This window comes from Oncorhynchus masou, chromosome 8 (assembly GCF_036934945.1).
Source record: "Oncorhynchus masou masou isolate Uvic2021 chromosome 8, UVic_Omas_1.1, whole genome shotgun sequence".
Lineage (NCBI taxonomy): Eukaryota > Metazoa > Chordata > Actinopteri > Salmoniformes > Salmonidae > Oncorhynchus > Oncorhynchus masou.
This window is the reverse complement of record NC_088219.1, coordinates 11,662,447-11,689,701: the sequence shown is the minus strand read 5'-3', so window position 1 is coordinate 11,689,701 and position 27,255 is coordinate 11,662,447. Positions and strand designations below refer to the sequence as shown.

At 43.6% G+C, this 27,255-nt stretch overlaps 1 protein-coding gene across 1 annotated transcript; it reads left to right on the top strand.

Moving 5' to 3' along the window:
- The first annotated feature begins 1,916 nt into the window (after window positions 1-1,916).
- Window positions 1,917-25,565, top strand: LOC135543746 (collagen alpha-1(XXIII) chain-like). Its single transcript, XM_064971102.1, has 25 exons — window positions 1,917-1,931; window positions 2,127-2,153; window positions 2,368-2,678; window positions 3,561-3,587; window positions 3,804-3,830; window positions 8,005-8,120; window positions 10,583-10,689; window positions 12,729-12,755; window positions 13,058-13,111; window positions 13,227-13,289; window positions 15,701-15,760; window positions 15,967-16,011; window positions 16,116-16,160; window positions 16,568-16,657; window positions 16,777-16,830; window positions 16,951-17,007; window positions 17,416-17,442; window positions 17,689-17,757; window positions 18,516-18,578; window positions 18,812-18,838; window positions 19,544-19,597; window positions 22,021-22,107; window positions 22,396-22,461; window positions 23,248-23,286; window positions 24,232-25,565. The coding sequence occupies exons 1-25, from the start codon at window positions 1,917-1,919 to the stop codon at window positions 24,232-24,234; spliced, it is 1,560 nt and encodes a 519-aa protein (XP_064827174.1). The 3' UTR covers window positions 24,235-25,565.
- Window positions 25,566-27,255: the final 1,690 nt, after the last annotated feature.

The following is a 27,255-nucleotide window of genomic DNA, read 5'->3' as shown; positions in this document are numbered from 1 at the left end:
TAATGGGGTTTTAGTAGATGTTTCAGGATCTCCTGTAGTACCGTTCCACCATGGTTAATGGGGTTTTAGTAGATGTTTCAGGATCTCCAGTAAGTACCGTTCCACCATGGTTAATGGGGTTTTAGTAGATGTTTCAGGATCTCCAGTAAGTACCGTTCCACCATGGTTAATGGGGTTTTAGTAGATGTTTCAGGATCTCCAGTAGGTACTGTTCCACCATGGTTAATGGGGTTTTAGTAGATTTATGAGTAACCTAGTGGGCTGTGCTTCAGATAAAGTAAGTGAATGGACACATGGGAGGCAACAGCAGGTAAATAATCATTCTCTGCTCATCTCAAGTGTATTTGCTGTAGTTTTTGACCTCAAGGTGTCAAGGTCAACTATTTGAGAATTGCGGCATTAAAATGAAAAGTCTGCCATAATATGATTGTTTAAAAGCATCCTGATTTTAATCCTAATCCTGGCCTTTAGTTCTCTTTTCTTCTCTGTGTAATCCTAACAGGGCACGCCTGGACGGGATGGTTACCCGGTAAATGTCACTCTTAATCTCTTTTCTGAGCAAGCACTCTATTATTCTAATACTCTAAACCAGCACGATTTACCCTAGAATATGGTCTTCCATTAACTCCAGTCCTAGACTATAGTGGTCTTCCATTAACTCCAGTCCTAGACTATAGTGGTCTTCCATTAACTCCAGTCCTAGACTATAGTGGTCTTCCATTAACTCCAGTCCTAGACTATAGTGGTCTTCCATTAACTCCAGTCCTAGACTATAGTGATCTTCCCTCATAACCTCCAGTCCTAGACTATAGTGATCTTCCCTCATAACCTACAGTCCTAGACTATAGTGATCTTCCCTCATAACCTACAGTCCTAGACTATAGTGATCTTCCCTCATTGCTCCAGTTAAGTGGCTCAGCTATTGTGTCACCTGCACCTCTCCTCGGCCTGGTTTCCCAAAAGCATCTTAAGGCTAAGTTAATTTTAAAACCATAAGAGGGCCTGTCATGCCAAATAGTGTCCCCCGGCCAAATTAATATAGCAACGTACGCTAATAGTTTATCGAATCCCATTGTGACGTAGAGGGGGACATTATTTTCCAGGTCGTCAGGAGGATAAGACAGCACCATCTACTGACTACATCAGGAACAGCTATCTTTTACTACATAAATAATTCAAACAAGTCTACTGACTGCATCTTTCACAAGTTTCTCCTCAACGAAACATTGTTTTTATGATGCTGCTGCAACTTATCCATCTCTCGGGAACTTAAAAGGTGTTATGTTGTGGTCTCAAGCAGTCACACATTTGGTGATCATCAAATGGTTCATTCTATTCAGACAAAGGTTTGAGCCAGTTGTTCTGGCAGTAGGTCCAGATGCATTGGGTTGCGTGTGTTGGCATCCCACATGCTTAGTTGGGATCAACAGGGAAATGCACTAGCCTGTGAAGTCGCTCCAATAATAACAGTGATGTGAGCCCAAACTCTGTGTTCAGGACAGAACCACATGTGGGCCCAGTTGGACTCACAGTTCCCCCCACAGTATTCACAGAACAGTTGATGTATGTCTCTTTTGTTTTGAATCCTCGCTTCATTCATCTGTCTTTTTCACTTCAATGGCTGTGGAATATTATGATAGTTCTTTGGACAGAGTTCAAGAGCATTTCAGCACTTGTGCAGCACTGGACAGCGACCTACATAATGACTTTGCTATACCGTGAACATGTGAACTCTAGACTGACTGGAGTTTTAACCTATGTTTGTCTATGGCCTGCTAAATAATTTGGCCAGCAGTGCACCCAATTGATATGATATTTTTGCTACCAAAACATGAATGTACCGTACACAACTGTGTTCATCTTAAACATAATATTTATTCTCTATCCATGTTGTTGTATTCTAGGGCCCACTTGGGATGGATGGGAAGCCTGTAAGTAGCCTCCTTCATCATGCTAATGTTGTGATAACGATGTTGATATTCAGCTCACAGTCTACTTCATACAATACGTCTCTAATTAACAATGTGTTTATTTAATTACCATAAACATTGTACGTGTTCTACTCTTGCCATGAACGACTTGTGATGTGATCATTTTGTGAATGAAACCTTGTCTTCCATATACAGGGTGGTCCTGGTCCTATGGGAAGCCAGGTATGTATGATGATCTTTTTAAATCTCTCTTTAACTCCACGTTTTGGATGATCAAACACCAGATGTGGACATGTGATGTAGCAGAGCTGACCGTCTGCCAAAACACTCCAGTGTTCTCTACCTGTCAGCTCATTAGTAGGGCTCAGTTGGTAGAGCGTGGTAAATGGAATATATAGTGTATCCATTCTTCTGTGTGCTATATGAGTCTCTAAAGTCAGCCCTGAAGACAGCCCTGAAGGCAGCCCTGAAGGCAGCCCTGGAGACAGCCCTGAAGCCAGCCCTGAAGGCTTCCCTGAAGCCAGCCCTGAAGCCAGCCCTGAAGGCTTCCCTGAAGCCAGCCCTGAAGCCAGCCCTGAAGGCTTCCCTGAAGCCAGCCCTGAAGGCTTCCCTGAAGCCAGCCCTGAAGGTATCCCTGAAGCCAGCCCTGAAGGCTTCCCTGAAGCCAGCCCTAAAGCCAGCCCTAAAGGCTTCCCTGAAGCCAGCCCTGAAGCCAGACCTAAAGGCTTCCCTGAAGCCAGCCCTGAAGTCAGACCTGCGTTTATATCCAAGGGGATAAAAGGAGTGTGTCTTGACTGAAGTGAGCCTCTTCAAAAAGCCATTTCTTATTGGTCAACTGTTTAGACAGTTTGGAAAGTGAAATAGGGGCTACTTATAATTTAGCCAGAGTTTATTTAAAGTACCATTTTCTTAGAAGATGATATGATTCACTAAATAGTTCCGAAGGCCTTGGCTTTTCAACACTATCCCTGTACCTCGTTAAAAATGTGCAATTACTTTTGATGGGCACAGAACACAGAAACACACCATCATATTATATGGCATCCATCCCCACATGTAATTACTCAATGATGTGTACTATATACAGAGGAAATGGTTGCAAGACCTGTGCAAAGATGTTGCCTTGCGTGTGGAGACAGTCTGAGCTTTGAGGCTCCTGTTATTCTACAGTGTAGGAACATGCAGCAGCCCAACGCTCCAACACCAGTATTATATATATATACGGATAGAAACTACAGATAGAAACTCAATCTGTGTGTTGATTATAAACCGCCTGTGTCCATTCATTCACAAAGCCCATTCAATCTAAACACACTCCAAGAAGACATCACAGAATGAATTGTAGAGTGCAATGCACTCGAGGCCTAAACTCATAATATGTCCTCCAGCCGTTGTAAGAGACACAGAGTTAATTAGTGAACAAAAGCTGTGTTGCTCAAACCTACACAACCCTGATCCCTGTCAGAGGTACAAGGCATGGCTTTTTTCTTTGGGGGGGGGGGGGTATTTGCATGGAAAGTAAAAAGAATCGCTGTGAATATCTTGGAAGGAATGAGATGTGTCAGAGATTGTTATAGTCCAGTATTTCCTTGTTCATGATCATGTTTCGTTTTTCTCCTCTGTCGCCAGGGACTGTCTGGGCCAAAAGGAGAAAAGGTATGACAAAACACTCCTTTTCTATTGTACAATTCATTCAGTATTGATACAATTTGAAACATGAAAGGCAAAGACATTTTGGAAGCATGATAGTAACTTGCGTTCTACCTTTGATACCTGTGGTATACCGTGATCACCCGTAGTGTTCCTATCTGATAGTTATCGGATCACTTCCTATTTGATGTAACATTTTCTAATTGTCCTGTTTTTTTCTAGGGAGACCAAGGAGATATGGGGCCCAGGGTGAGAGAGTTAAATATGTCATAATATCATTCAAATACCACCAGAACTCATTTTACCAGCTCCTCTCTCTCAGGTCAAATACAATGCTAATACCCACACGATGCATACCCTCATCCATTGTTTTAGCCTACAGTTTTAGCCTCCCACCACAGGGAGAGATATGGACCATGTCAAATCAGGAATCCTGAAGAAAATCATGTTTCGTTTGCTATATATATAGCCCCATCAGGCAACCCTACTGATTCCCCTGTAACCCACAACCCAACACACTTCTATTAGAAACAGGTGCTCTGGTCTGGCCTGTTAAATTACTATTGCCCTGTTATTGTATTTAAGCCCCAACTAAAATACATTCTGCTGTTCACTGTGCACATAAGTCTAGATCTCTAAAGAAAGACCCGATTACCAGCTGTCTGGGATGAGACCAAAAAGAAACCCATGTTTTTCTGGCACTGCAAGAATGCCCTTTGGATTCATATAGTCACTATGTGTACTCTGAGAAACAAGAAGAGAGCAGCTTCACATCTATCTGCTCAGGCTGTTGTCTTTGATGTATCCTGGTAACCTGGCAAACTGTTTTGATTGATAAAATGCCGGAGTATATTACACATGGATTCACTTGACTGTTACCCCCCCCCCCCCCCCCCCCACACACACACACACACTTACTTTAGCATCAAGTCTTACTGTAGCATCCGCCTTAGACTGTCTGTCTATTTAATTCATTGCCTGAGTTATCTTTGCAATATCCCGCGAATCTGAACTCTCTGACTGTGAAGAAATAAGGGTGTGAATGTGTGAATGCCCCAGTTAACAGCAGCTTGGCAGGATTACATGTCACTGGAAGTGTACTATACTGTAGCAGCTGTTTGGGCCTGTGTTGTGTTGCCTCTCCTGACCTTGGATGTGAATTAAAGCTCTTGGAGCAGTGTAGACATCTGGCAGAGCCCAGCATGGAGCACATGTGGATGACTGACCCATCGGACACTGGGCTCCTTACTGTTGGGCTCCTTACTGTTGTCCTCTCTGCCGGGGTCAAGGCAAGTAGCACCGTGGTTAGTCATGTTCATATATCTCTATTAAGAAGCAATTAGTTTACCATCAGTTACTCTTAGCTGTTAACATACTTTACACATTAGTTCATTTTTATATTGTGTTGTTGAGGCAGATGCAATGATGTGTTCGAAAGAACCTCTGAAGAGACCGATCCAAGACCGAAGACGGGAGGGGGGTGAGGGGTCTGAGACCAAGTAAATTGTAATTGCTTCAAATCGCGACTACAATAAGAGTTCGACAAGTCCAGTATTTCTGTGTTCATATTTCAGCAGAATTCTTTAGAATGGTGAAAAGAATGCAGAGTGCCACTATAAATGATCACTGACCCAAACAGGTTTATAAATGATCACAGACCCAAACAGGTTTATAAATGATCACAGACCCAAACAGGTTTATAAATGATCACAGACCCAAACAGGTTTATAAATGATCACTGACCCAAACAGGTTTATAAATGATCACAGACCCAAACAGATTTATAAATGATCACTGACCCAAACAGGTTTATAAATGATCACAGACCCAAACAGGTTTATAAATGATCACTGACCCAAACAGGTTTATAAATGATCACAGACCCAAACAGGTTTATAAATGATCACAGACCCAAACAGGTTTATAAATGATCACTGACCCAAACAGGTTTATAAATGATCACTGACCCAAACAGGTTTATAAATGATCACTGACCCAAACAGATTTATAAATGATCACAGACCCAAACAGGTTTATAAATGATCACAGACCCAAACAGGTTTATAAATGATCACTGACCCAAACAGGTTTATAAATGATCACTGACCCAAACAGGTTTATAAATGATCACAGACCCAAACAGGTTTATAAATGATCACTGACCCAAACAGGTTTATAAATGATCACAGACCCAAACAGGTTTATAAATGATCACAGACCCAAACAGGTTTATAAATGATCACAGACCCAAACAGGTTTATAAATGATCACTGACCCAAACAGGTTTATAAATGATCACAGACCCAAACAGGTTTATAAATGATCACAGACCCAAACAGGTTTATAAATGATCACAGACCCAAACAGGTTTATAAATGATCACAGACCCAAACAGGTTTATAAATGATCACAGACCCAAACAGGTTTATAAATGATCACAGACCCAAACAGGTTTATAAATGATCACAGACCCAAACAGGTTTATAAATGATCACAGACCCAAACAGGTTTATAAATGATCACTGACCCAAACAGGTTTATAAATGATCACAGACCCAAACAGGTTTATAAATGATCACCCCAAACAGGTTTATAAATGATCACAGACCCAAACAGGTTTATAAATGATCACAGACCCAAACAGGTTTATAAATGATCACTGACCCAAACAGGTTTATAAATGATCACTGACCCAAACAGGTTTATAAATGATCACAGACCCAAACAGGTTTATAAATGATCACTGACCCAAACAGGTTTATAAATGATCACAGACCCAAACAGGTTTATAAATGATCACAGACCCAAACAGGTTTATAAATGATCACAGACCCAAACAGGTTTATAAATGATCACAGACCCAAACAGGTTTATAAATGATCACAGACCCAAACAGGTTTATAAATGATCACAGACCCAAACAGGTTTATAAATGATCACTGACCCAAACAGGTTTATAAATGATCACTGACCCAAACAGGTTTATAAATGATCACAGACCCAAACAGGTTTATAAATGATCACAGACCCAAACAGGTTTATAAATGATCACAGACCCAAACAGGTTTATAAATGATCACTGACCCAAACAGGTTTATAAATGATCACTGACCCAAACAGGTTTATAAATGATCACAGACCCAAACAGGTTTATAAATGATCACAGACCCAAACAGGTTTATAAATGATCACAGACCCAAACAGGTTTATAAATGATCACAGACCCAAACAGGTTTATAAATGATCACAGACCCAAACAGATTTATATTCAAAATATTTTTTTAAAGACAATATACACTGAGAATACAAAACTTTAGGAACACCATAGACTGACCAGGTGAATCCAGGTGAAATATATGATCCCTTATTGATGTCACTTGTTAAATCCACCAATCAGTGTAGATGAAGGTTGAGGAGACAGGTTAAAAAAGAATTTTTAAGCCTTGAGACAATTGAGACATGGATTGTGTATGTGTTGCCATTCAGGGGGTGAATGGGCAAGAGAAAAGATGTACGTGTCTTTTAACAGGGTTTGGTAGTAGGTGCCAGGAGCACCGGTTTGTGTCAAGAACTGCAACGCTGCAGGGTTTTTCACACTCAACAGTTTCCCGTGTGTATCAAAAATGGTCCACCACCCAAAGCTCATCCAGCCAACTTGATACAACTGTGGAAAGCATTGGAGTCAACATGAGCCAGCATCCCTGTGGAACGCTTGCGACACCTTGTAGAGTCCAGGCCCAGATGAATTGAAGGGGTGCAACTCAATATTAGGAAGGTGTTCCTAATGTTTTGTACACTCAGTGTATGTAACAACTTCCTCCGGTCTTCCCTAATAATACCGAGCTTGCAACTTTCAAACAATTTCCCCCATTCTTCCCTACTAGGGAATCAAAGACATTCTGAAGAGCGCAACAAAGTTTGAGGATATTTTTCAACGAAAGTATAGGACATTAATGTTACTAGTGAAGTAGGAAGCCCAGGTTTCAATAGGCAATAAGTTATGAATGGGTCATGAGGGAGTGTGGATATTTGGCCTGTCGAAGTGGTTTTATGAGCTGAATGAATGGGAGCTGATAATTATTATAATTTTTACTCGGCCGGTCTCGGGAAGACATTATGAGTTCTCATTGTCTGAAACATAGTCAAGTCTGAGTAAAAATGTATCTGACACAGAGACAAGACAGAGAAACTCAATATGTGGTCTTGAATACGACAACACTGAGCATATGCATTCCATTCAATCTAGAGCCCTCTCAGTGTGTCTCAAAGTTGATTCTGGCCTGGTTTCCATTTGAGTTCATTGTTTCCTAGTCGGCAGTCCAAAGGGACTCTTAAGGAATAAGTACTTTATAGTTCATAGTATTAGACCTAGGAGGGCACCGTTATGCTCTTTTAGCACTTCATTGTGTATGTGAATTCACAGGAGGGTGTCCATACAGGAGGGTGTCCGTACAGGAGGGTGTCCGTACAGGAGGGTGTCCGTACAGGAGGGTGTCCGTACAGGAGGGTGTCCGTACAGGAGGGTGTCCATACAGGAGGGTGTCCATACAGGAGGGTGTCCATACAGGAAGGCATCCGTCCATACAGTCTACTACCATGTTCATGGGGGGGGAGTAAACCAAATTCCAAATTTCCGTGTACTTCCTGAATTGACTGGAGTCGACACCAGGGAGAATAAGCCACTAAACCCAAAGCAATTCATATTGACCACAGCTCTGACACAAACATCATGGACCAGACTGCCAGAATCTCTCCATGGACGGTCGATGATTATATGAAGTCAATCATAATACTTTGGGCCGCGAGACAACTAGGCTTCTATTGTTTGAGGCTTGAAACCAGACAGAAGGGCTATTATCTTTGTATACTCTCGTCTACAGTTATGGTTGAGCAGCTTTACACATGCTGGAACTGTGCCAGCCCAGATGGATCAATAACATCCCTCTGTTGTCTCTCACTCTACTCACCCTCGTCTTTCATTATCCCCTTCTTACCCAACCCCTCCTCACTCCTCCCTCCATCCTAACTCTTCTTTCCAACGCTGTCTAAACCTCAACCCAGGGACTCCCTGCACTCGCGGGCTCTGCAGGTCTGCTCAGTAATCAGATTCTCACGGTCAAGGTTTGTCCCACCTTCCACACCCGTCTCTCATTGACCGGGTCCTCTGTCTCCATCCAGCCAGTCCCTGCTCTTTGCTTCCTTCTTCACCTCTCAGTTGTAAATGACTGTTTAACCTCTGTCTCTCTGTCTCTGTCTCTGTCTCTGTCTCTGTCTCTGTCTCTCTCTCTCTCTCTCTCTCTCTCTCTCTCTAACTAATTTAATTTTACTCTGTGTCTCTGGTGGCTTCTCTCCCTCTCTTCCCTTTCTCCCTATCTCTCTGGAGTCAGATGGTCTTCCCTCGCTTTGACCACGGCTTTCTCTCTGGCGACCAGCACACATTTCACAAACGCCTCCTGAAGGTACGATGGGCGCATCTCAGCCCTCTTTTTCTTGCCTCGTCTCTTCCTTCAAGCTGGCTCCCCCTCTCTTCGTCTGTGACTTTTTCTTGTCTCGTCTCTTCCTTCAAGCTGGCTCCCCCTCTCTTCGTCTGTGACTTTTTCTTGTCTCGTCTCTTCCTTCAAGCTGGCTCCCCCTCTCTTCGTCTGTGACTTTTTCTTGTCTCGTCTCTTCCTTCAAGCTGGCTCCCCTCTCTTCGTCTGTGACTTTTTCTTGTCTCGTCTCTTCCTTCAAGCTGGCTCCCCCTCTCTTCGTCTGTGACTTTTTCTTGCTTCGTCTCTTCCTTCAAGCTGGCTCCCCCTCTCTTCGTCTGTGACTTTTTCTTGTCTCATCTCTTCCTTCAAGCTGGCTCCCCCTCTCTTCGTCTGTGACTTTTTTTTGTCTCATCTCTTCCTTCAAGCTGGCTCCCCCTCTCTTCGTCTGTGACTTTTTCTTGTCTCGTCTCTTCCTTCAAGCTGGCTCCCCCTCTCTTCGTCTGTGACTTTTTCTTGTCTCGTCTCTTCCTTCAAGCTGGCTCCCCCTCTCTTCGTCTGTGACTTTTTCTTGTCTCATCTCTTCCTTCAAGCTGGCTCCCCCTCTCTTCGTCTGTGACTTTTTCTTGTCTCGTCTCTTCCTTCAAGCTGGCTCCCCCTCTCTTCGTCTGTGACTTTTTCTTGCTCTTCCTTCTCTTCCTTCAAGCTGGCTCCCCCTCTTCTTCAAGTCTGTGACTTTTTTTTTTTGTCTCATCTCTTCCTTCAAGCTGGCTCCCCCTCTCTTCGTCTGTGACTTTTTCTTGTCTCGTCTCTTCCTTCAAGCTGGCTCCCCCTCTCTTCGTCTGTGACTTTTTCTTGTCTCATCTCTTCCTTCAAGCTGGCTCCCCCTCTCTTCGTCTGTGACTTTTTCTTGTCTCGTCTCTTCCTTCAAGCTGGCTCCCCCTCTCTTCGTCTGTGACTTTTCCTCACTCTTTTACATCTCAACCATGTACAATGTTATTGGTCTCAAGCATTTCTCTGTTTGCCACTCTGCCACTTGTTTTCATGTCTGCTTCAAATTAGAGAGAAAATGAAAAGTAAATTCTGCCTCTTTGGAAAGTGAGTTTGAATAAATGACATTGCTTGTGGATGATAATTGGTGGAAGGAATGCCAGTCAGAACTATGCAAATTGGAGAATAAGAATAGCGTGTTGTTTACTTGACAATATAAATGGCTGATAATATGACTGTTAAACATCTTGTTTTGAATACAACCACATCCGTCATTCAACAGTCTAATAGAGTGAAAGTTCTGCATAGCAGGAGTTGTAGACTTACTTTTGCACATTGGTGAAGATGGTTGGCGGCAAACACCAGACACTGTGAATTAACTTTACTAAACATTGCTCAAACCCAAGATATTGAAAGTGGTTCAGTAACTTGTCTGGAGGTGTCACAATATAATTGTTTTGCAACTTGTTTGATAATACTGTGGGAATTGGGATTGTAACTTCATCTCATACTTCTCCCTCCCTGTCCATAAAGGGTGACCAGGGTCAGGCTGGCCCCCCTGGACCCCGGGGGCCCCTGGATCACCAGGGCCCAGAGGACCCCCTGGGAACACAGGGAAGGATGGGCCCAGAGGACCCCCTGGAGAGCAGGTACAGTAAGACAGCTCTCCTCCTCTCATCCCTGTCACTACAGTCGTCTCACTACATATTGTGGTAGGAGAGAGAGGAAAGGCCAAAAGACCAAATTAGTTGGTTTAACAAACAACAAAAAACGGGAGGGACTTGCCGATCTTCAGGCCATTTCCCAGCCTCTCTGCAGACTCTGTGGGTAGATACACCTCAAACAACATGTAATAGCCACCTGGGTGAAGCCAGTGGTACTACATCCGCTAGATTTCACTTGGGTGCCAGAGGCTCACTGCACATCACTTATTGGGATTGTCCACTTTTTTTGTGAGAGATCCACTCAAAACTACAGCAAGCCTCTGGGCTATCTTGACAAGACAACTGACTTGCCAGTCTTATGACACAGCTGAATCGATATATAAATAATCAAAAATGACTAAGCTAACAAACATTTAAGTTGCAAAAAAAACAACATTAAAATAATACAACATTTAGACATTTACAGGAGCTCTCTGCTTAGGCCACCTCATGCAACCATGGCAACCACAAACTAATAATAAAATAAACATGTTTTGGTGAATAATGTAGATAAAGTGGAACTTGGACATTACCGTTAATCAGTCAAATGCAGAATAGTATCCAATTTCACTCTCCATCTTTCCTACTGAATAAAAGAGAATCTAATCTGTTTTATTTCATAAAGCCCTTTTTTACATCAGCAGTTGTCACAAAGTACTTTCCAGATACCCAGCCTAAAACCCCTCAGAGCAAAGCAATGCAGAAGCTGAAGATCTGATCCAGCCAGGACAGCTCTGAAATGAGGTCGATCTCACCGCTCTCCGTGTGCAGCAGATGTGTCAGGATCAACAAGCACTGAGGCCATTTCCTGTTGTTGTCCTTCTAATAATGTTTATATTTGCTTACTAAAATCACATCGTTAGGAGCGAGACCGCTGGTGGGTCTGTCATGTCATGTGATAGGGAGGGCTAGGCAGACAGACAGGCAGACAGACAGGCAGACAGGCAGGCAGGCAGACAGACAGACAGACAGACAGACAGACAGACAGACAGACAGACAGGCAGACAGGCAGACAGGCAGACAGGCAGACAGACAGACAGACAGACAGACAGACAGACAGACAGACAGACAGACAGACAGGCAGACAGGCAGACAGACAGGCAGACAGACAGACAGGCAGACAGGCAGACAGACAGTTGTCCTGATAAGTAGTTTGGCATGGATGCCAAAGTGATTCATTGTCAGACCACTCAAGATTTCAGAGCGCTATTTATTGTTGATGGAGATGTCAGGGGTACTCAAATACTATTAGCTTTAGGCCAGGGGTACTCAAATACTTTTTGAGAAGGTTTGGTCATACAAATGTCCTAGGTATCAAAGGTCCAGATAGATATTGTCATTTATCGGCGTGGTAATAAATCCCCACCTCACAACCCATGTGACCCCAACGGTTCAAACCCTCCTGTTGGCAGAGAGAAAGATGCGCAGTTCTAAAGCTCATTTCCTGCAATTCTACATATTTTTCATGTCTTATGTGTGTTCATGTGATACAAGGAGTTGAATCGCGACCAAAATCCAAAAGAATGCAATAATATTTGTGGGTCCCGATTCTGCGTCCAGATTCTGGGTCAGGATTTGGCCTGTGGTTTGCCTTTTGAGTATGGGTACTGTAGGCCTTCTACTGAAAGGAGGGGGATTAAGAATGATCATTTTACTTTTGTTGTTTGTTTTTTAGAAATGCAAATTGCTCTACCATCCCAGTAGGTGCAGCAGAAACAGAAGCGCATCACTAATTTACTGGAGGAAAACAACACTTTTGATGTATTTGTGTGTAATACTGCCATCTTGTGGAGGATCAACGGAATTGCTCTGCTCATCAGATCTTACTTCACTTTTGGATGGATGATTGACCTTGAGCTTTCTTCACAGGGTCCACCTGGTCGAGATGGAATCAATGGAATCAATCAGCCTTTGTTTATTTCTGATATTATAAGGTGGACTGTATATGCCACACATCATGCTGATAACGTGTCCTCTTTACACAGGGACTGATGGGTCCTCCTGGACAGAAGGTGAAATATCTACATTTCTCATGCAGACACACTTCAACACCTGTATACATGTATTATATATATATGTAACCTATATCATCTGTGATTAATTAATGCATTTCAATAATCTAATGTCAATAATCTAATGTCTTTAGATTAATTATGGAATTATTCATTTAAATTCATCTGAATATTGTACATGTAAACTCCCCAATGAAAATTAAATAATATATATCTAATGTCTTGCAGGTTAATGAATATGTTCCATGAATGTAATGTCTTGCAGGTTAATGAATATGTTCCATGAATGTAATGTCTTGCAGGGTGAGGATGGACAGCAGGGCGTGCCTGGATTACAGGGGTCTCCGGGGCTAAAGGTGTGACATCGTATTATTTCCTCCTCTTCCTCCTCTTCCTCCTCTTCCTCCTCTTCCTCCCCTCCCTTCTCTTGCCCAGTCTCACTCTCCATGTCACTCTCCATGTCTGTGACAGGGGGAGCAGGGGCCTGCTGGTGACCAGGGCAGGACTGGCCTTGATGGACTACCAGGGATGAAGGTAAATATAGGAGGAATTTGGAAAAGGATGTCTTGAAAGATAAAGAATAGATTGATGTTACATAGACTGATGACCCTGAGACATTTGGCACTATATATTGACCCTCTGGGCACAGACTGGTTGAATCAATGTTGTTTCCACAACATTTTTATCAATAAATGTCAATGTCATGATGTTGAATCAAGGTGGGAAATTGATTTTATTTGCAATTGTTCTTTGTTGATTTCACTTTGAATGCACATTAGTTGACAACTCATTTAAAACTGCGTTTGAACTGACGTCTGTGCTCAGTGGGGATGCACTGGAATGGCAGGCATGCTGAGGTCTTACTGTATGTATTCACTCTATGTAGGAGGGGACAGGAGACACAGGGGGAGAAGGGGGGAACAGGAGACACAGGGGGAGAGGAGACGGGGGAGAGGAGATGGGAGAGAGGAGACACAGGGGAAGAGGAGACACAGGGGGAGAGGAGATGGGGGAGAGGAGACACAGGGGAAGAGGAGTCACAGGGGGAGAGGAGACACAGGGGAAGAGGAGTCACAGGGGAAGAGGAGTCACAGGGGAAGAGGAGTCACAGGGGAAGAGGAGTCACAGGGGAAGAGGAGACACAGGGGGAGAACAGGGAGACAGGGGGAGAAGGGGGGAACAGGAGACACAGGGGAGAGGAGACGGGGGAGAGGAGACACAGGGGGAGAGGAGACACAGGGGGAGAGGTGACACAGGGGGAGAGGAGACACAGGGGAGAGGAGTCACAGGGGAAGAGGAGACACAGGGGGAGAGGAGTCACAGGGAGAGAGGAGACACAGGGGGAGAGGAGACACAGGGGAAGAGGAGACACAGGGGGAGAGGAGACACAGGGGAAGAGGAGACACAGGGGGAGAACGGGGAGAGGAGACACAGGGGAAGAGGAGACACAGGGGGAGAATGGGGAGGGGACACAGGGGGAGAAGGGGGGACAGGAGGAGAAGGGGGACAGGGGGAAAAGGAGGAGAGGAGACACAGGGGGAGAAGAGGGAGACAGGAGACACAGGGGGAGAAGAGGGAGACAGGAGACACAGAGGGAGAAGGGGGAGACAGGAGACACAGGGTGAGAAGAGGGAGACAGGAGACACAGGGGGAGAAAGTGGAGACAGGAGACACAGGGGGAGAACGGGGAGAGGAGACACAGGGGGAGAGGAGACACAGGAGGAGAATGGGGAGGGGACACAGGGGGAGAAGGGGGGACAGGAGGAGAAGGGGGACAGGGGGGGGAAGGGAGGGAGGGGGAGAGGAGACACAGGAGGAGAGGAGACACAGGAGGAGAATGGGGAGGGAGACACAGGGGGAGAAGGGGGGACAGGAGGAGAAGGGGGACAGGGGGAAAAGGGGGAGACAGGAGACACAGGGGGAGAGGGGGAGACACAGGAGACAGAGAATGGGGAGGGGGGAGACACAGGGGGAGAAGGGGGGACAGGAGGAGAAGGGGGACAGGGGGAAAAGGGAGACAGGAGAGGAGACACACAGGGGGAGAAGGAGACACAGGGGGAGGGAGACAGGAGACACAGGGGGAGAAGAGGGAGACAGGAGACACAGAGGGAGAAGGGGAGACAGGAGACACAGGGTGAGAAGAGGGAGACAGGAGACACAGGGGGAGAAAGTGGAGACAGGAGACACAAGGGGAGAAGAGGGAGACAGGAGACACAGGGGGAGAAGAGGGAGACAGGAGACACAGGGGGAGACAGGAGACACAGAGGGAGAAGGGGGAGACAGGAGACACAGGGGGAGAAGGGGGAGGAGACACAGGGGGAGAAGGGGGAGACAGGAGACACAGGGGAAGACAGGAGGAGACACAGGGGGAGAAGAGGGAGACAGGAGACACAGGGGGAGAAGGGGGGAGACACAGAGGAGACACAGGGGGAGAAGGGGGAGACAGGAGACACAAGGGGAGAAGAGGGAGACAGGAGACACAGGGGGAGAAGAGGGAGACAGGAGACACAGGGGGAGACAGGAGACACAGAGGGAGAAGGGGGAGACAGGAGACACAGGGGAGAAGGGGGAGAAGGGGGAGACAGGAGACACAGGGGGAGACAAAGGGGGAGAAGGGGGAGACAGGAGACACAGGGGGAGAAGGGGGAGGAGACACAGGGGAGAAGGGGGAGGAGACACAGAGTGAGAAGGGGGAGACAGGAGACACAGGGGGAGAAGGGGGGGAGGAGACACAGGGGGAGAAGGGGGGAGGAGACACAGGGTGGGAAGTGGGGGAGGAGACACAAGGGGAGAAGGGGGGGACACAGGGGGAGACAGGAGACACAGGGGGAGAAGGGGGGGAGAAGGGGGGGAGAAGGGGGAGACAGGAGACCCCCTTCCAATACCTTTATTTATCTTTATTCATTCATTTTTTTCTGTGTGTTTGTCTGTGTCTCCCTCTGCAGGGCTTACCAGGAGAGAAAGCTGTTCCTGGCTCCTATGACAACATCGGCCAAGTCGTTCAGGTGAGTTCTATATTGGTTCCTTTTTATGTTGATCAAAAACAACATTCTGTTTTAAATTACAACCCCACAAATTCAGAATATACCATTTTATTTATTGTTAAAAGTTTCCCTCACGCCATAATATTTGTCTAGATATGCATTCTGTGTAACAGTCCCCTGTGCAGTGTGTATTCTCACTTTCCTTTTCTACTTTTCTTTTCCTGCAGGGTCTCCCAGGGCCACCAGGGCCACCAGGAGGCCAAGGGTCAAAGGTGAGAGTAAGTTGTGTTTGAAGAGGTGTCCGAGTGGTCCTCCTGTTTACCTGTCTCCTCATGTTTCCCCTTCTCATGTTTACCTGTGTCCTTCATGCCAACAGGGAGACTCAGGCTCACCTGGTGCACCTGGAGCTGATGGGGATAAGGTAAATTTGAAAATAAAAGAGAGCCTCATGCACTGGATGCAAAAATGTAATTACCAATGTTTCAACAGCCAAGCTGTCTTCATCAGGGTATAATCACAAACTCTGCGGAATGACTCGTTTACATAGTGTCAATAGACACAGGTGTCTGTAATCATGGCCAAGAGTGGCCCAATATCATTGGTTAATTCTCAAATATTAAAATGGCATACAAAGACCAGCATACAAACAACAAATGGACAGCATATGATCATAGTTTCATTTTAGACTACACACGCTTACCAACAATTACAATGGCAAAGTCACAATATGGCATGACCTGTAATGACTAATTATTATTGTACTATGAAATCAATATGAGCAGCGTTCCTCAGTGCTATCGGCGTCATGTTGCGCCTCCTCTCTTATAGGGAGCCAAAGGGGATAGAGGTGATGATGGGATGCCTGGAGTGGCAGGGGAGAAGGGAGAGCGAGGCCTGGTGGGCCAAACTGGGCTTGCGGTAAGTGTGATATGAGCTGTCTCCTGATGGATACCCAATGGGCTATGGGCTTGGCACAGAGGTCTACTGTCCCCCTGCCTTGTAGATTTTGTCCATATGGTGTATTTCTCTCTCTTTAGGGAGCTGATGGTAAAAAGGGAGAGCGAGGGGATTCAAGGTTTGAGGACAGTCTGGTCAGTAACGGTTTAGATTCCAAACTTGTATCTGTTAAGTGTGATACCTCACCAAGGTCTAGTTGTGTTATATGATTGTGTAACGTCTGGTTATCTTAACACTAATGCTCTCTGCTCCAGGCCCAGAGGATCTCTATCCCAGGCCCCCCAGGGCCTCCCGGGCCTCAGGGTTTCATGGTGGGTAATTGGTCACTCTATCTTCTTAATGATAGGGGTCCTCTGTAGCCTAGTTGGTAGAGCATGGCGCTTGCAATGCCAGGATAGTTGGTTAAATTCCTGGGACCAACCTTACGTAAAATGTATACACTCGTGATTGTAGGTCGCTTTGGATAAAAGTGTCTGCTAAATGGCTTATATTATATATTATAGGGGGAATATCAAAAGCTTAAACTTTCTCTCTATATATATTCTCTCTGCAAATAACTTAGATCCTTGACCAACACTCCATAACCTCAACATGTTCTCAGAGGAAGCTAGTACATCTCCAATGCTGTTCATGTTTTTTTAATGCTATATGTTCTGTTATAGGCTCTTGTGATGAACAGTGTTTACAAAGAAAATGACATAAGAAATTGTGTTTTTCAGGGACTTGATGGAAGGCCTGGCCCCAAGGTGAGATAGTCAGGGCTCTGATCTCCTCCCGCCCCTAAAACAAAACAACACAGGGTTCTTTAGGTTACTGAAGCTGCACTAGAATGCCCTGTCATTCAAACTTTAGCCCTACCAGATAATGAAATGCTGGGTGGAGAATAGTGAATGGAATGTGTATTTATTGAAAGTCAGAGACAAGATGGATTGCAATTTACAAGGAAAATGTAAGCACCAGCTTGAAATTGTGTTTTTGTCAATGTCTCACAGGGGGATCCAGGTGAGGGAGTGAAAGGAGATAAGGGAGATGCAGGTGACAAAGGTCCTCCTGGGTTAAGGGTAAATATTTCCTTTTCCGTCTCACTCAGACTGCATATCAGGGTTAGGGTCAATTCAGGAATTTTGGGATTTAATTCAATTCAATCCATAATTTGAAATACTAATTTGAAATGGACACACCCCACAGGAAGCAGAATTAGAATTGAATTTGAGTTAAAGGAAGTATAACTGAATGTAAATAAATTCTGCTGCAACATGAAGCATAACGTTATCATTCCTTTGACTAATCTGTTACCAAAAGCATCTTACACTTATTACTGCAAAGAATACAGACACCATTTGATTACAACTGAAACATGTCACACATTATTTATTAATATATGTGAGATTAGGTTGATCCCTTCCATTCTGAAGTGTTTGATGCAATCTGGGAAATGTATTTTATTTAAAATTTAATAAGGTGTAACTGAATTATAATGTGTCAATTAATTGTAAACATAAAAAAGTATCTTAGAATATGTAATTATCTGTAATTAATTTAGAAAGAATTAATCTTTAAAAGTCAAATGTTTCATCGATATGTTTTACATATTACAGTATGTCAAAATAAACATATGTATGGTTGAATGTAGAATAAATAGTCATTTAAATTTCATTGAATTTTATTGAATTGAAATCAATTTCCGAATTCCAAAGTCATATTCAAGAATTGAATAGGAATTAAAGAACAATTCGCAACTCAATTCAGAATTGTCAACCAACCCTGCTGCATATCATATTACGGATAACATAACTGATTACTCTATTTCTGTACACAGGGTGCCCAGGGTCTTCCAGGTTCTACAGGGTTGGTTGGTCTCCCCGGCACCAAAGGGGGAAAGGTTAGAAGCATTTTTCATATGCCCTGTTTTTGTGGAAATGGAAAGAGAATGGGAAAGGGGGATACTTAGTCAGTTGTACAACTGAATGCATTCAACTGAAATATGTCTTCTGCATTTAACCCAACCCCTCTGAACTAGAGTGGACAGGATATCAGAGACCCTTCAGAGACAGGTACATTTTCCAAAGTAAGCTGCTTCTGAATGAATTTGATCATATTTAATTTCTTCAACAGGGAGAGCAAGGATTGCCGGGATTAGATGTAAGTATGTCTAAATCTGTCACATTTCTATGGAGGGATTTCCATGCCAACCTTAAATTACATTTGAATTTAATATTTTAGAATTTGTATTGCACAAATAAAATCATTTAATTCATAAATGAACTTTGATTTGAAACTGAGTTGAGTGGATATTGCATTCAGTTTAATCATTCAATTTACATTTAATTGAATATTCAGTTTCAATATGGTAGATATTGCATTCATTTTCTGTGTATCAAGTTTACAAACTACAGCATAATTAAAGTTTATCAAAATGTCATAATTTCAACTTCTCAATTGCATTCAAATACAGTTTTCAAATTCAGTTCTCTAAATTCAGATTGAAAACCAGAGACAACATCCTGGTACTTTGCCAGCCAGGAAAAGTAGAGTACAGATAGAATGAAATGATCTCTGTGGTAAACAGAAGCTTCTGGCGGGTCTCTGGAGCCATCATGGCATGTTTCATTTATTTTATTCCTATGAATTTGGCGGTTCAAATTTTGTCTATAAGGGATGTCACTTCTGTTCCCCTCTCTGACACAGTCTTGTGACATGCAGGATAGTTGGTTTGAACCCTGTTAGTCACAAGAGTAAGATTAAATACGGAGTGGAACAGCTATGACAAGGCTATTAAAAAAATATTAACAAACGAACAAAGTCTCTTAAAGACACTTCATTAACCACCACCTCTTTCCGTGTCAGGGTTTCCCCGGGCTGATGGGACAGAAGGGGGAGAGGGGGGGCAGAGGAGACAAGGTGGGTATCAGGCACAACAGTGGCTACTGTGGCAGTGTTTATTCATCTTCTATGACCTAACATTAGCCATTTACACGTGTGTCATTTAGCAGAAGCTCTTATCCAGAGCCACTACAGTTAGTGCATTCATCTTAAGATTGCTTGTGATATGTGGATGTCCCACCTAGCTAAGAGCATTTTTCCTCAATAACGTAGCTAACCGGTGTCCCCACACATTGACTCTGTACCGGTACCCCCCGTATATAGTCTCGCTATTGTTATTTTACTGCTGCTCTTTAATTATTTGTTACTTTTATTTATTATTCATGTTTTGTTTTTTAACTGCATTGTTGGTTAAGGGCTTGTAAGTAAGCATCACACTGTAAGGTCTACGCCTGTTGTATTCGGTGCATGTGACAAATACAATTGGATTTGATTTGATCAGTAAAGTCATAGCTCGAAAGGGGGGTCAAGTGCAAGTGCTTGTTACGTAGTTTTGGGGTGAGTGTCGAGGTGAGGAGTAGGAGGATTATTTAGTTATAGTGTAATCTGGAGAAGAAATGAATGCTCGATGAGAGACTCCTCTGTGGGCCTCTGTAACTCAGTTGGTAGAGCACGGCTCATGCTACCCTTGGATAGTAGATTTGATTCCCTGGACCACCCATACCTAAAACATGTATGCAGCCCTGACTGTAAATCGCTTTGGATAAAAGCGTCTGCTAAATTGCATATATTATTAGGGCTGCAAAAATGATGAAAAACAATTTATCTAGTTAATCGCAGGATTTCCTTTGATTAATCACGAATAATCACAAATTCAGAATTTGCTCAAATTACAAAAATCATTACAAGAAAAGTGACGTCTTGATACTTTCCAAAGTAACGGTTAAAAATCAGGTACAGTGCCTTGCGAAAGTATTCGGCCCCCTTGAACTTTGCAACCTTTTGCCACATTTCAGGCTTCAAACATAAAGATATAAAACTGTATTTTTTTGTGAAGAATCAACAACAAGTGGGACACAATCATGAAGTGGAACGACATTTATTGGATATTTCAAACTTTTTTAACAAATCAAAAACTGAAAAATTGGGCGTGCAAAATTATTCAGCCCCCTTAAGTTAATACTTTGTAGCGCCACCTTTTTCTGCGATTACAACTGTAAGTCGCTTGGGGTTTGTCTCTATCAGTTTTGCACATCGAGAGACTGACATTTTTTCCCATTCCTCCTTGCAAAACAGCTCGAGCTCAGTGAGGTTGAACCATTCCATTGTAGATTTTGCTTTATGTTTTGGATCATTGTCTTGTTGGAAGACAAATCTCCGTCCCAGTCTCAGGTCTTTTGCAGACTCCATCAGGTTTTCTTCCAGAATGGTCCTGTATTTGGCTCCATCCATCTTCCCATCAATTTTAACCATCTTCCCTGTCCCTGCTGAAGAAAAGCAAAGAAATGGCTTTCTTCTTGCCACTCTTCCATAAAGGCCAGATTTGTGCAATACACGACTGATTGTTGTCCTATGGACAGAGTCTCCTACCTCAGCTGTAGATCTCTGCAGTTCATCCAGAGTGATCATGGGCCTCTTGGCTGCATCTCTGATCAGTCTTCTCCTTGTATGAGCTGAAAGTTTAGAGGGACGGCCAGGTCTTGGTAGATTTGCAGTGGTCTGATACTCCTTCCATTTCAATATTATCGCTTGCACAGTGCTCCTTGGGATGTTTAAAGCTTGGGAAATCTTTTTGTATCCAAATCCGGCTTTAAACTTCTTCACAACAGTATCTCGGACCTGCCTGGTGTGTTCCTTGTTCTTCCTGATGCTCTCTGCGCTTTTAATGGACCTCTGAGACTATCACAGTGCAGGTGCATTTATACGGAGACTTGATTAAACACAGGTGGATTGTATTTATCATCATTAGTCATTTAGGTCAACATTGGATCATTCAGAGATCCTCACTGAACTTCTGGAGAGAGTTTGCTGCACTCAAAGTAAAGGGGCTGAATAATTTTGCACGCCCAATTTTTCAGTTTTCGATTTGTTAAAAAAGTTTGAAATATCCAATATATGTCGTTCCACTTCATGATTGTGTCCCACTTGTTGTTGATTCTTCACAAAAAAATACAGTTTTATATCTTTATGTTTGAAGCCTGAAATGTGGCAAAAGGTCGCAAAGTTCAAGGGGGCCGAATACTTTCGCAAGGCACTGTAAATTGATGAAGCACAATTTCTTCAACATCAATGTCAACTTGTTTTGACATCACATTGTTGTTTTTATTTGTATAGATTATGTATTTGGGATATTTTCAGTGTATTTTAGATGTTTTCAGACTATGCAATATATATATTTTTTTATTATGCACTAAAATGACAAAAGGTTAACTTAAGTTAACTGAATAACTCTAATATCCCTAATTATTATATATTATTGTTTTGTCTCTCTTCTCTCTCAGGGTGACAGGGGGATGCTGGGAAAGAAGGGACTGAAGGGACAGAAGGGCGAACAAGGCCCCCCTGGACTGGACCAGCCCTGTCCTGTGGTATGACACTTCATCCTGTCTCCTCTCCACTCACTCTTTACTCTAACACTGCCTTTTCATTCAAGGGCAAACCTTTCTTTCTCTAAATAACACAATTATTAGGTTTCATTGGAGTGTAGATATTTATAGGTATATGAGATGTTTACATAATGGCAATGTTTATATATGACTGAGATGTTTGTATGACTGAGGTCAGGACTTGAGTAAGTGGCTATAGACAGACAGTATACACAGTACTGTATCAATTGAATGAAGGAGTGACCTTTTCGGAATGGCTCTTGCTGACAGGGCACCAATGGGGGTGGAGAACACCCTGGGGAGGCGGGGCAACCCTCAGGCGCCCCTTGCCCCCTGGTATAGTATTTCTGCTTTCTGTCTTTCTGTCCTCCACCCCTCATTAACCCCATCCCCTGTCTGTCTTCCTGCTTTCTGTGATGCAGTGGAAGCCATACTTAGCCCCCCCACTCCCTAGTTAGACATACTTTCACTCCCTAGTTAGACATACTTAGCCCCCCCCCCCCCCTTTCACTCCCTAGTTAGACATACTTAGCCCCCCCCCCTTTCACTCCCTAGTTAGACATACTTAGCCCCCCCTTTCACTCCCTAGTTAGACATACTTAGCCCCCCCCCTTTCACTCCCTAGTTAGACATACTTAGCCAGCAACAAACCAGCAAGACACTGGGTCTCCTAATTTGGTAGTCTAATGTTAGCGGCATAACACAATAGTCAGATCCTCAAAACATGATAACCTGGGCCAGCATGTCTACCACTGCAGCAGAGCTACCTGTTCTTTACTGTGCTGAATGTGCTCGTCCCTGCCTGTAGTCTAGCTGAACAGAAACTGTGTTTATACTCTTATCACCGTGGGTGTAGTGTGTAATGTTGTGACATCGGTGTTGTGCTCCTCCTATGTGAAGTAATGTTGTTAGTGTTTTACGATGTTACGTCAGCTACTGAATCACGAGCTGGGATGTCACTGTTTTTAACCACTGTAACATGGTATTAGTTTAATGGATGGTTTGACAGCATGACTGCTGTGTGCTGTTAGATATCCCTCCTCCTAGCCCTATGTTGTTACAGACCATCTGTGTTTATCTGTTGGCGATGCAATACTGCATGCGTTTCTTTTCTGTCCCCAGGGTCGGGATGGATTACCCATACCTGGATGTTGGCATAAGGTTAGTACAGCAACACTACTTCTATGAAGCCCTTTTTGGGTGTTAGGCTGTATTAAGGTATCTGCATACTAGGTTCGGTTTGCTCCTGTGAACATCTGTGCCTCGCTTAGTCCCTTAAAAGGCCTTCTTTTAAAAAACTACAAAAAGCGGGAATAGTACTGTTTTTCCATCTTGAGAAGCCGTAGTCAGTATACACTTCCTCAAAATAGTCAGAATTCATCTAAGATAACTCAAGAAATCTGTCATTCGTTTTGACATTTTTGCTGAAGAGATCTTAGTCGCTCAATTTTACATCTAACTAAGATGTTTGGTGCAGTATTTTTATATGAAAAAATGTGTATGAAAACGAGTCATGTCTCGTTGAATGACAACAAACACTTCATTGAAGAATCCCTACTGTTGACCAATGACCGACGAAGGGGCGCAGACTTCGGCTATCGACTTTGGCTTGCCTCGAGAAAACATTGGTGTGCCGAAAAAACCCTTGCTGAATACCATAAAGAACAAAAACGGCACAAACTGTTGTCATAATGTATGCACAAACTGTTGTCATAATGTATGCACAAACTGTTGTCATAATGTATGCACAAACTGTTGTCATAATGTATGCACAAACTGTTGTCATAATGTATGCACAAACTGTTGTCATAATGTATGCACAAACTGTTGTCATAATGTATGCACAAACTGTTGTCATAATGTATGCACAAACTGTTGTCATAATGTATGCACAAACAGTTGTCATAATGTATGCACAAACTGTTGTCATAATGTATGCACAAACTGTTGTCATAATGTATGCACAAACAGTTTCAGATGGGAACCATTCAGATGCCTTTAGGGGTGTTTAAGAACTTCTATTTCATCTTACATAGTATACGGTGTCATTGTACAGTATTTTTTGCCTGGTAGTGAATGTGTGTCTCTGCTTTTGCTCTTTTTCAGTGATGACTGACCCGGGACATGGGATCTGTACATATCGATATATATTTTTCAAATAAAACTCAAGTGTTGTTTTTTGTTGTTGTTGCCAATTCTAATTTAATATATTGAGTTTTTCGTATTGGAATTTAGATTGTGGGCCTATCACAATCAATATTTTTTTTATTTTTTGCATATGAAAAGAAAACTAGTTTTTTTAGTTTAGAGATTACTTACAAGAAGGATATCATGCACACAAAGAGGGGAGACTGGTGACAAACGGAGAGCGGCAGCAAATGCACTTAACACCTACCGGATGGACAAATGTTGCTGCTTTTATCTATACGGGGAGAAATAAATCATTGATTCTGACTAACAGGCTCACTAGTGTTCCTATATTGGAGTGTACAACTCAGCCTGCACCTTGCCCCATCACTCCTGTGATCGCTGTTTGCTTTGAAAGGACCAGTCCTCACGGCAGGGACCCAATGCCAAGGTGCCTATCCCAACCTTAGGAGAGAGGTATGGGGAGGCACAGAGGATGGCCCTCACAGTGGAATAGGAGCCACACAGACTGACTGCGCTGGACAGAGACAGATGGCTACACCAGCATGGAGGAAATATGTCTTTCACTCTTCAGCTGCAATCCTAACTGGTACTGGAGGGACTGGATTCAAACACCAGATCCCTCACAACAAATTACAGACACACACTAGCTTAGATGAACGGATTTATTTCAAGTAGTTCTAAATCCCTTAGCAGTGTGTTATCCATTACATGAGGTTGTGTGTTTTTGTCATGTGTGCAAAAACGAATCAGATCTGAAATGAACACATTTTTTAATACCATGATGTTTCGATGGCTTTTTAGATTTAACCTTTGTCTGTAGTCGTTTTCTTAAATGTGTTTAATGTTTAGATCAATATTGGTTTAAAATGTTTTAGAATGTTTATAATGGTTTCAAAGTTGTTGCATCAAATCATTCCTCTGAGTGCTCTAACCAGTTAATTGACACAGAACACTGTAAAACTTTGTAGATAAATATAATGAGATATTCCTGTGTGTAGGTTTTGTGGAAATTCCTTGGATCTGTCTTATATTCAAGTTATATACATTTTCATTTCATACATCGCCCCTGAAAAAGTTAGAGCTATTCAAACAGTCAGATTTAGATTTTCATGTCAAATGAATGATAGCAAGCCTAAAAAAGGGCCAGGACTTTTTACATCTGACATCAAGGTAGAAATAAAATACATATTTTCAAACCTACCAGGTGGGCTTATTGGGCTAATTATTGTTTGTTCTAGATACATGCAGTATTTAAGTTGTCGGTCATATTAAATACTATTTCAAATGGACATTGTTGTCTTTTTAATTATGAAGTTTGAGTTGTATTTTTTTAATCTACTGTTGGTGGTAAGGTCATAGGCGTTCATGGCCTACTTCAATTGATGCTATAAGAAGCTAACTCATTTGTTTTAGATATATAACTACGGAATACATATCAGGAACATCCTAAAAGACTTGCCTAGTTAAATAAAGGTTAACTAAAAAAGAGTCACACCTCAGACATCACCCCTTTAGTAGGTTGTAGCCACCGCAAACTATAGCCTGGAGCTCCTGTACTTCAGGATAGTGGGGTCCACAGTGCCGGAACAGTCAGTCTTCTGGCCCTGGAGATCACAGAGAGAGATGCACCTGGACAACCACTATAGGAGGGAAAGAGGGGGAGGACAATGGAAGAGAGATGGTGGGGAGTGAGGCGATACAGAGAGAGATGGACCTGGACAACCACTATGGGAGGGGACGTGGGGATCACAGAGAGAGATGCACCTGGACAACCACTATGGGAGGGAGAGGGGGAGGACAATGGAAGAGAGATGGTGGGAGGCGATAAGGGGACGTGGGGATCACAGAGAGATGACCTGCACCTGGACAACCACTATGGGAGGGAGAGAGGGGAGGACAATGGAAGAGAGATGGTGGGAGGCGATAAGGGGATGTGGGGATCAGAGAGAGATGGACCTGGACAACCACTATGGGAGGGAGAGGGGGAGGACAATGGAAGAGAGATGGTGGGAGGCGATAAGGGGACGTGGGGATCAGAGAGAGAGATGCACCTGGACAACCACTATGGGAGGGAGAGAGGGGGAGGACAATGGAAGAGAGATGGTGGGAGGCGATAAGGGGACGTGGGGATCACAGAGAGAGATGCACCTGGACAACCACTATGGGAGGGAGAGAGGGGGAGGACAATGGAAGAGAGATGGTGGGAGGCGATAAGGGGATGTGGGGAGATGGGGAAGGGGACAGAGAGAGAGATGGACCTGGACAACCACTATGGGAGGGAGAGGGGGAGGACAATGGAAGAGAGATGGTGGGAGGCGATAAGGGGACGTGGGGATCACAGAGAGAGATGCACCTGGACAACCACTATGGGAGGGAGAGAGGGGGAGGACAATGGAAGAGAGATGGTGGGAGGCGATAAGGGGATGTGGGGATCAGAGAGAGAGATGGACCTGGACAACCACTATGGGAGGGAGAGGGGGAGGACAATGGAAGAGAGATGGTGGGAGGCGATAAGGGGACGTGGGGATCAGAGAGAGAGATGGACCTGGACAACCACTATGGGAGGGAGAGAGGGGGAGGACAATGGAAGAGAGATGGTGGGAGGCGATAAGGGGACGTGGGGATCAGAGAGAGAGATGGACCTGGACAACCACTATGGGAGGGAGAGGGGGAGGACAATGGAAGAGAGATGGTGGGAGGCGATAAGGGGACCTGGAGATCACAGAGATGGTGAAGTGGAGCCAGAAACAGGAAAAGGGTATAGTACGGAGGGGGAAAAAGAGACGGGGACGAGATTGTTTCACCTACAGCAATAAAGCTATACAAATTATGAGAGATCAATTTGAGGAGTATCATAATTATTCACTTTTTCTTTCTAATATAAAAAACTATTTGGCACAAATTGTTGATAAACAGTTACAGTTGAAGTCGGAAGTTTACATACACCTTAGCTAAATACATTTAAACTCAGTTTTTCAC